We start from the raw sequence: 10,917 nt of genomic DNA, 5'->3' as shown, positions 1-10,917 counted from the left end.
CTCGATGCTGCTGTATTTGAAGCCGTGTGGTCGGACGGTGGGCTGCGAGGCACAAACCTTCCGAGAGCGGAGGACTCTGGGACACAAAGGATCACTGCAGGGACGACAGGGGTCAGCAGGTCAAAGTTTAAAGGTTAACCCTCCACAGCTGGACTCCCTTCCTCCCAGGACAGACGGGGACACGTTTAGGATCCTAACTGGTGGGAGGAGCCAGCCAGGCCTGTTATCTAAAGACTGACTCAGACCCAAAACAACTGAAAAATGTCCTTTTGCCTTGCTGTAGACAAACTCGAACGGTACTCGTGTCGCTACTCGTTTCAAAAACATTTCTACACCCTTCCCCGTGGACGGTTGTCATGGCGACGAGGACGTCAGCCTCATCTTCCAGAGACTGAGGAGGAGGGGACTCCCACACGGGGGTCAGCGGGACTGAGGTTCGAACTCATGCACCTTAGCAGTCTGGGTCATGAGCCCACCTCCATATGGAGGGACAGGAGTGAGACAGAGGGAACCTTCTGGAAGTCCTGAGGGTTTCTGCAGGGGATCTGTTAACGGCCTAGTCTCACCTTTGACCTGGTTTAAATGTTTGACTGTCTGGTTTGTGTTTCTAGTTTAAGTGTTGTTTTTGTCTTGTACTTTTCTATGGTTTTATTGTTTTGTACACGTTAGGTCAACAGGTTGTCATAGATACTGCCATTTCTGAAACACATGATGCTGGGAACTTTTATAAAAAAAACATGTTTGGATAATGTTGCCTGTTAGCTGTTCTTTGTTACTTGTGTACTATGGAGCCCCAGAGCAGCTCTGAACAGAGCAGACGATCTGTACATCGGGTGATCGGTGTACGACCCAGGCTAGCATCTACACTCAGTAACCAGGGACCCAGGCTAGCATCTACACTCAGTAACCAGGGACCCAGGCTAGCATCTACACTCAGTAACCAGGGACCCAGGCTAGCATCTACACTGACTAACCAGCAACCCAGGCTAGCATCTACACTCAGTAACCAGCAACCCATAGCTAGCATCTACACTCAGTAACCAGGGACCCAGGCTAGCATCTACACTGACTAACCAGCAACCCAGGCTAGCATCTTCACTCGGTAACCAGGCACCCAGGCTAGCGTCTACACTCGGTAACCAGGCACCCAGGCTAGCGTCTACACTCGGTAACCCAGACTAGCATCTACACTCAGTAACCAGGCACCCAGACTAGCATCTACACTCAGTAACCAGGCACCCAGGCTAGCGTCTACACTCAGTAACCAGGCACGCAGGCTAGCATCTACACTCAGTAACCAGGCACCCAGGCTAGCATCTACACTCAGTAACCAGGAACCCAGGCTAGCATCTACACTCAGTAACCAGGCACGCAGGCTAGCATCTACACTCAGTAACCCAGACTAGCATCTACACTCAGTAACCAGGCTAGCATCTACACTCAGTAACCCAGACTAGCATCTACACTCAGTAACCAGCGACCCATGCTAGCATCTATGCTGCGTAACCAGTGACCCCAGTGCCCGCTAGTGATGCTGGTACAGGGAGGACCACACTCACCAACACATTTAAAACAGAATCAGAATCCAAGAAGAGAGATTAAAGGAGACCACAATAACAAACTGGCTTTTCATAAAAAGTTTTTTTATTTTACTGACAAAAAACAAATCATGGTAAAAGACAAGATTAAAACCAGACCCCCCCCTCTCTTAAAGAGATACATAAAAAAATTAGAGTGAACAGTGGACAAGCTTTATATGATGGAGAATCAGGACAGGAAGGAACCAGGTCTTCTGGGTGAAGGACTCATCTGGACTGCTCAACTGCAGAGAAAGAGAAGAAATAAAAGAGGAGATATGAGTTCCTGGTATTCCTTCCATGGCCTCCATCATGACCGACAGGAGATCCCTTTCGGCTGAGCGTTCTGATGATGGTAAAATAACTTCTGATTGTAGAGGGGGATGTTGGGGGAGAGGTACGAGCGCAGGGTCGGTGGAGACGAGAAGGGGGTGGAGAGAAGCTCTTATAGGTGGAGATGTGAAGGGGGAGGGGCCTTACTGTAGGTGGAGATGTCGATTTCCTCCGGCAACTCCGCCACGTTGACCTCGAAGCGGTCCTGCACGTCGTTCAGCGTCTTGGCGTCCGTCTCATCGGAGACGAAGGTCACGGCCAGCCCCTTAGTCCCGAACCGGCCCGCACGCGCCACCTAGAGAGACAGATGGGGAACAGCGGGCTGCGTTCTAACAGGCTGATTTTCTGGTCTTGGATTGACGTCACAGTTCAAGGAGAGGGTGGGAGGTGAGAGAGGACACGTCTAAATGTGTAGAGTGTGAGTGAGTGAGTGAATGAGTGATTGAGTGGAGAGAGAGAGAGAGAGAGAGAGAGAGAGAGAGAAATGTACCCTGTGCAGATATGTGTCAGAGTCCTCTGGCATGTCGTAGTTGAAGACGATGTTGACCCTCTCGATGTCCATCCCTCGGCCGAACAGGTTGGTGGCCACCAGGATCCTCCGCTGGAAGTCCTTGAACTGCTGGTACCGTGACAACCTGCGTGGATGGGGGGGGGGGGGGGGGGGGGAGAAATCAGTGACCGCTGCTCTGGGCATTACAGACCATAGAGAGTGATGATTATGATGATGATGGTGAAGTGAATGTGTGTGTGCGTGTGAAGTGAATGTGTGTGTGCGTGTGAAGTATGTGCGTTAGTGTGTAGTGACGTGTGTGTGGTACCTCTCTTCCTGGTTCATCCCTCGGTGGATGGCGATAGCGGGGAAGTTCTGCTCCACCAGCAGCTGAGACAGAGCCACGCAGCGCTGCACTGACTTCACGAAGATCACCACCTGCAGGCAGCACAGGGCATTACAACACTGCCAGACCCTAGCCCTAACCCTGCTGGACACTAGACCCTAACCCTGCTGGACACTAGGCCCCAGCCCTGCCGGACACTAGGCCCCAACCCTGCCGGACACTAGCCCTCTAGAGTGGAGCTGCTGAAGTGCTGGTCTAATAGTAGGGCTGTGCAATAAAAATCAATAAAGCAATATTGAATATTTTTTTCTACGATACTGTATTGATTTTCCACTGTACAGTATCGATACAGTAAAAAAACAACTTTTTTTGCACAAGCAAAATATACAGAACACAGGGAATAGATATAGAAAATAAAGATAGAATTCGGTCATTGATTCGGTCATTGATTCAGGTTTTAAATGGATTTAAAATGTCCTTCCATTCCCTCCACCCTCAGGATCACCTCCAGGGAGAGGGGGATGGAGTTGTATTTTTAACTGTACTTTACATTTTTCAGTAAAGTATGGAGAGTATCGCAAAGTATCGTGACCCATATATCGTGATGACCCGTGTATCGTGACACGTATGGTGAGTGTTACCTGGTTGAACTCCAGCACATCCAGCAGGTCAAACAGCTTGCGGTTCTTCTCGCTGTCCTTCAGCTTACAATAGTACTGCTGCAGACCGTGCAGAGTCAGCTTGGTCTCGTCGTCCACAAACACCTCCATGGGCTACAGGACACGGACACACACACACACACTCGCGTTAGCCACAACAGAGCTCCGGTCCCAGAGTGTAAAGAGATGCGGGGCGGTGTCGCCCCCCAGTGGCCGCTCCTGAACTCACATCCTGCATGAACTTGCGACAGACGGGCCGGATCTCCTTGCTGAGCGTGGCGCTGAACATCATGCACTGCTTCTCGTGGGGCGTCAGTCTGAAGATGTCCTGCACGTCGCGCCTCATATCTGGGTGGGGGGGGGGAGACAGGGTTAGACTCCGCCCACGTCCGACAGCAGCAAGGCACATGCCGTCTCAGGACAGGCTCACAGGTGGACGGGTCACAGTGGAATCTAAAAATACTACAGTCCCTAGTGTTTTTGCAAGCAAAAACAGCGTCATCATATTGATAGTCTTACCCATATTATTGTAATTTTGTGCATTTAAAAAAAAAAAAACACATCAGTATCGGCGGATCCTGAGGAAACTAATTGGTGATCGGCATCGGCCCAAAAAATGTAGATCGGAGCATCCCTAGATAAGACACCAGGAATTAACCCCTAGCATAGAGAGAGACTATACTAGGAGAGAGACTATACCAGGAGAGACTACCAGGAGAGGGACTATACCAGGAGAGGGACTATACCAGGAGAGGGACTATACCAGGAGAGGGACTATACTCGGAGAGGGACTATACCAGGAGAGGGACTATACCAGGAGAGGGACTATACCAGGAGACCTCAGGGATGAAGCCCTGGCGTCCAGACCCACCTAGCGCCTCCAGCATCTTGTCACACTCATCCAGGACGAAGTGCTTGACGTTTTTCAGGCTGAGCGTCTTGTTGCGACTGAGAGCCAGGATGCGGCCGGGCGTTCCCACGACGATGTGGGGGCAGTTCTTGCTCAGCACCTCCTCGTCCTTCTTGATGGCCAAGCCCCCGAAGAACACGGTGGCCTTCACCGTGGGCATGTACTTAGAGAAGCGCTCGTACTCCTTACTGATCTGGAACGCCAGCTCTCTGGTGTGGCACATGACCAACACCGACACCTGGAGGGGGGGGGGGGAGAGAGCAACCCACTGGTGTGAGCCTCAAATCCCACAACACCAAGTTGTGCAGTGTCGATACTGACTCACCCAGTTTAATGTATGTGTGGATACGGACTGACAAATGCAAGGATTTAAAGATACCGAGGCTTCTGCAACGGACTTAACAATACGAACCTGTCCGTCGACGGGCTCGATCTGTTGTAGCGTGGCCAAGACGAACACAGCGGTCTTGCCCATGCCAGACTTGGCCTGGCACAGGATGTCCATGCCCAGGATGGCCTGAGGGATGCACTCGTGCTGCACTGGAGGGAGACGAGGGGTCAGGGGTCAGTCCTGTTTGAGTGTCTACAATACATCACTCTTGAATAAACAGGTCTTGCTCTTTTGCCATCCATAGACATGCTTGGGACATTCATAGACATGCCTGGGACATCCATGGACATGCCTGGGACATTGATAGACACGCCTGGGACTTCTATAGACACGCCTGGGACTTCTATAGACACGCCTGGGACTTCTATAGACACGCCTGGGACTTCTATAGACACGCCTGGGACTTCTATAGACACGCCTGGGACTTCTATAGACACGCCTGGGACTTCTATAGACACGCCTGGGACTTCTATAGACACGCCTGGGACTTCTATAGACACGCCTGGGACATCTATAGACACGCCTGGGACATCTATAGACACGCCTGGGACATCTATAGACACGCCTGGGACATCCAGGTACTTAAGGATAAGTGGAACGTTTACACTCCCTGGCTGCCTCTCTACACCCCCAGACTACACACCCCAGCAAGCATCGTCTGAGGGGCACACTGGTCCATCCAGTATTCATGACCCTATTCAGGCTTGTCCCAGCACTGAGCACCTCATTAACATTACTCAACTGAACCCAACCCAGCTAAGCCGTTCTGAGCGTTGGTATCCATAGAACAGATTTAAAGCCAATGTAAATGGTAAATGGACGGCACTTGTATAACGCTTTTATCCAAAGCGCTTTACAATGGCCTCTCATTCACCCATTCACACACCAATGGCGGCAGCTGCCATGCAAGGTGCCAGCCTGCTCATTGGGAGCAATTTGGGGTTCAGTGGCTTGCCGCAAGGACACTTCTACATGTCGTCAGGAGGAGCCGGGATTTGAATCGCCGACCCTACGATCATTGGACGACCCGCTCTACCACTGAGCCACAGCCGCCCAATGTACTAGTGCCTCACCTTCAGAGGGATGCTCGAACCCGCAGTCCACGATGGCGCGGAGCAGTTCGGGTTTCAACAGGAAGTCTCTGAAGCCGGAGCTGTGGATGGACACGTAGGAGCCCTTCACCTCCTTCTTCCCCGCAGGCGCCGCACTCTCCGGCGCCACCTGGGGCTCCTCGTCCTCCTCGTAATCAAGCAGCTCGTTGTCGACGTCGGTCTCAGCCATTCTGTCTGTCTGCAGGGACAAGCAGGGGGGGGGGGTCAGTCTGTCTGAGTGACAAGCAGGTGGAGTGGGGGGGGGGGCTGTCTGTGGGACAAGCAGGGGGGTGTGACTGTCTGCAGAGGGAAGTGCAGGGGTGATCTGGGCTGTTGGGTAATTTGCCCTAAAATTATACTTAGAACCTTTTTCAACATAATTAAAAGCTATCTTCAGTAAATGAAGCACTTCGGAGCCGAATAGACATCAGCAGAGGCTGAGAATGTCTAATCTCGTGTCACAGGTGGCCTTGCTCAGCACCATTTCTCTGATGTCTTAGCTAGTTAGCAAAATAATGTCGACAAGTCTTCACCTGGCATTCCACCTCCCTACACCCTTTTCCACCTCCCTAAACCTTTTTTTCCGAGCATACTGCTAATGTTGCGTCGTGGTCGGACTAGTAGCTATCCAGCACATTAGTGCTAGGTAGCTAGCCTGGCTAGCATTAGCACTGGCTAATACAATGTAGTGTCAACATGTGAATGAATGAATCGTAGTAGTCTAGCTAACGTTGTTACTGCTAGCATAGCTAGCTCAGCCTAATTAGCTTGCTATCTAGCTAGCATCCAGACATACGCAGACAATGAAGTCCGCTTCCTTCCATTGCAGCTAGCACTAGCTGCCGTGATCGCTAGCTAGCGGTTTGGATGGAAGGTAGCATACCCGGTTGGCAATGCTTTCCCGATCTTAAAGCAAATCATGCCTCTAACTATGCTAGCACTACGTTACATAACCTTTGGGCTTTATTCGGTCGAATTGGCCCTCAACGATGAGCTGTTTGCATATCTAGCTATCTAGCCAAGCAGCTAGCAGTAGCCAACGTTAGCTTTCGGTCCACTGAATTATACTACTACACGATGTGTAACGTGGTATAGCTAGCCATAAGAGACGCATACAGATATACTACCGTCACAGAAGCAGTAAAATCCTTTTGTAAAGGGGCATACAGAGACACTTTAGATACGGCTGATATACAAACAAACTAACGCCGTCCTTACCGTGTAGTGCTGTTTCGATTCAACCGCAAGGTGTTTAATTCAGAGCCACATGGAAGGAAGGAGGCCCCAGTCTGAGTTATAAACCGTGTGAACCTTGCCAGGAATTTCAAAATAAATGTCACGCAAAAACCAATGTACTTTTTGTGATTTGACTGTGAAAACATGTAAAACGTGTAAAAAGACATTTCTGTCCCAAATACGATAGAAAAACACACTTACAAAGCAAAAATTAAATAATATCTTCTTGAGTGTTGGATTTACCAATCTGTGTGTAACTGTCTCCAGGGCTCAGCGCACTTGGCTGTGTCCTTCATTCCAGCTGAGGTCAAAGCACGATGACTAAACACAGTACTGGGACAGGCTGACACCCTCTCCAAACGAGATCAGAGGAGATGAAGCAGAGAGACCAGTGTGGAGGGAGCCTGCTGAGGTGGTCAGAGGAGACAAGCCTGGTGAGACAGTGTGGACCAGGCAGGATTATAAAACATAAGAACTGTGTTCCTCTTCAGAGGAAAGGCCCAGGCTAGTCTCTCTTTAGTCAGCCTGGGCTGGCGGGCCCAATCGCCCTGCTGTAAGACCTTTTAGCTAAATCTCAATCTTTAATTCAATGACCCAAGCAAGATATATCAATACTCACCAAACCAATAAAGTCGAGGAGTAAATATCGGATGCAAGAGTACAAATCTTTATATAAAACTTGGCGAAGTTATTCAGATAATCCAGTTACATGAAAAATACAGGTTAAAAGAAAACAGAAAAGAGAATAGCTTCTAGGTCTTCAGCTGCTGACTTCTTCTACGCCTCTGTTGATGGAAAGAAGTCCCGTCTCTTTCCTCATGAGCTGTTTTTTGAACATCCTTCCAGGAGGGCAGGGTGTTGACGTCACGTCTCTTCGGATGAACACAGTCCTTCTATCCTCCCTGGCAGATTAACAATCCCTACATTCAACATCTTATCTCTCTCTCACCCAAAGCAGGACATCACCGAATAAATGTCTAATTAAGTTTATCAAGTATCCTACTTTAAGCATTACCTATATACTCAAGCAATTTATACATGGATACATCTTCCAATCGTTACATTGTCATTACTGTCTCACAAGCATACAAGGTTACATCTTTGATCTTGACTAAGAATAGATTCATGACTTATAAATGTCTACTTCTACTCTAAGTGATTACATTTCCAATAAATGATACTCCAAGCAGTGTTACTAATTGATTACATCTTCTACTTTTAACGCCTGTAATTCGCATCATCAAATGATTACTAAAGGTTGTTGTTGTCTGGGGCAGCCCTTCCAACACTGCCCCTTTTGTTAATCCACTTCATTTCCGATAAGCACCAGACCTTGGCCGTATGGGGGGGGGGGGGCATAGAGGTCTCTTCTCACTTTCCCAGAGCTAGCCGGGCCCTTGTCAGTTCTCTGTGTGTGGAGCATTCATTAATCATCCATCCATCCTTGAATTAGAGGGATCTGCCTATAATATTTATTACCACCTTCCTCTGGTATGCGGGGGGGACACCGTGGAACATCCCTCTCTCTTCCTGTATTGCGCAGTATCTCATGAGCCATTGTAAAGCACTTCGGATAAAAGCGCTATATAAGTGCAGTCCATTTACCATGTTAACTCTCATCCTCTGATATCTCCATGGCCCGTCTGTGATGAAGGTCAAATCCCATGGATGGAAGAAGGAGCCTCCTGGGAGAGAGGACTAACCGGACCAGGCCCTGTCTAATCCTGATCTCACACATGGAGAGAGAGGACCACACCGAAATAACATGCTCTGACACATTTCAGCCCATGCTCTTATTTTGAAAAGAGACTGCGTTGTGTAGCGCATTCGGTTCGCTCTTATTGGTTCAGCTACTTTTTATACGATTATAGGAACAGCCGCCACTCATTGGTTGACTCCTAGTTTCACCAGGATTGGACAAAGGTAACTGTCAATCATCACTCAGAACGATCACTAGAAAGAAGTGGGGCAGACAAGTATAAATAAGCAGCAGATCTGTATATGACTGTAGATCAGTAAACTGAGGACACAGAAACAGTTTATCTCTTTTTAATACATTTAGCTAAATTTATTACATTGCATGAATTAATTCCAGTGCTTACGGTATAAGGGACAAAGGGACCGGTTAGACAGATAGTCAATCAATTGGTTTCCTAAAAACAATATTATATTCCATTTATAACGAACAATATTACAAAAATACACTTGGGACTTCTATTCATGTCACTTTTCTCAGTTTTACTATTCACTGATATGTAGCCAATAACTGGAGTCCCATGACTCCATATATGGGTTCGATTCCCACTTGGGATGTTGTTGGCACATGGGGTGTTAATATGTTAAATTAGCCCTGAAACTGTCCAATCAGCGTGGACCTTTGAGTATCATAGTGAAGCATGTCCTCACTGTCACCCATACAGTAAAGTAGTAGCAGTGGTACTAGTAATAGTAGTATAGTAGTAGTAGTAGTAGTAGTAGTAGTAGTAGTAGTAGTAGTGGTAGTACAGCTCCACATGCAGTTTAGAGGTGCTCCAGCTCTCAGACGACCTGTGGAGACAAACTAGCACCATTTGCCTACTCAGACATACAGGCAGACAGAAAGACAGACAGACATACAGGCAGACAGACAGGCAGATAGGCAGACAAGCAGGCAGACAGACAGGCAGATAGGCAGACAAGCAGGCAGACAGACAAGCAGGCAGGCAGGCAGACAGGCAGAGAGACTGACTGGGAGACAGAAAGACAGATAAGTAGAGAGAGAGACAGAGAGACAGACAGATATGCAGGCAGACAGACATATATGCAGACAAGCAGACAGACATATAGGCAGGCAGGCAGGCAGGTTATACAGCTGTCTAGTGGTCTTATTCAGACAGGCTCTCTCCAGCACTGAGCTCATTTCCAGAGAACTGTCTATCCGACAGACTGCCTCAGCTCTGAGATGAATACGTCACCTAAACCCGGATTTCTTGAAAAATCAACAATAAGTGAAAGCTGTAATAAGATTATTAGCACTTCTGTCTTATTAGCACTTCTGTCTTATTTGTGTCTCATTAAATCAGTCGTACACACAGTACTGTCCAACTTCTATCAGTGGACAATGTTGCTATGGTGTTCGTATGTGCAAAATAGTGCATAGTGCGTTGTTGGCAACAGGTATTGCTGACAATGGCTAACTTGGCTAGAACCACAAAGATGGGGCGGAAGAGGTTTTTTTCATCTTTTGTTTCTGGAACACCTTTATGACGTCATCCCGGGTGAAAAATCCCAGTGTCCGAGGCGACTGGAACGCAGCATCAGGCTAGGACTGCAGGCCGGGTCAGAGGCCGCACACTGCAGGGTGCTTTATAACCGGTCACTTCAGGAGGAGGCGGAGGACCCCCCACCCTCCCTGGTTAGGGGTCTATATGCCTCCATACCCCCCATCCTCCCTGGTTAGGGGTCTATATGCTTCCATACCCCCCACCCTCCCTGGTTAGGGGTCTATATGCCTCCATACCCCCCCACCCTCCCTGGTTAGGGGTCTATATGCCTCCATACCCCCCACCCTCCCTGGTTAGGGGTCTATATGCCTCCATACCCCCCACCCTCCCTGGTTAGGGGTCTATATGCCTCCATACCCCCCACCCTCCCTGGTTAGGGGTCTATATGCCTCCATACCCCCCATCCTCCCTGGTTAGAGGTCTATATGCCTCCATACCCCCCACCCTCCCTGGTTAGGGGTCTATATGCCTCCATACCCCCCACCCTCCCTGGTTAGGGGTCTATATGCCTCCATACCCCCCACCCTCCCTGGTTAGGGTTCTATATGCCTCCATACCCTCCACCCTCCCTGGTTAGGGGTCTATATGCCTCCATACCCCCCACCCTCCCTGGTTAGGGGT

General features: G+C 49.1%; 1 protein-coding gene across 1 annotated transcript; it reads right to left on the bottom strand.

The window, feature by feature from the left end:
* Window positions 1-1,622: 1,622 nt before the first annotated feature.
* ddx39ab (DEAD (Asp-Glu-Ala-Asp) box polypeptide 39Ab) lies at window positions 1,623-7,065 on the bottom strand. Its single transcript, XM_084448342.1, has 10 exons — window positions 7,016-7,065; window positions 5,780-5,996; window positions 4,728-4,855; window positions 4,277-4,553; window positions 3,635-3,753; window positions 3,388-3,519; window positions 2,729-2,838; window positions 2,401-2,545; window positions 2,058-2,205; window positions 1,623-1,822 (listed from the first exon to the last, which is right to left on the bottom strand). The coding sequence occupies exons 2-10, from the start codon at window positions 5,985-5,987 to the stop codon at window positions 1,806-1,808; spliced, it is 1,284 nt and encodes a 427-aa protein (XP_084304468.1). The 5' UTR covers window positions 5,988-5,996; window positions 7,016-7,065; the 3' UTR covers window positions 1,623-1,805.
* Between the last annotated feature and the right edge of the window lie 3,852 nt (window positions 7,066-10,917).

Source organism: Borostomias antarcticus (assembly GCF_949987555.1).
Source record: "Borostomias antarcticus genome assembly, chromosome: 14".
Taxonomy (NCBI): domain Eukaryota; kingdom Metazoa; phylum Chordata; class Actinopteri; order Stomiiformes; family Stomiidae; genus Borostomias; species Borostomias antarcticus.
Note: the sequence above shows the minus strand (reverse complement) of the source record. Positions and strands in the feature narration are given on the sequence as shown.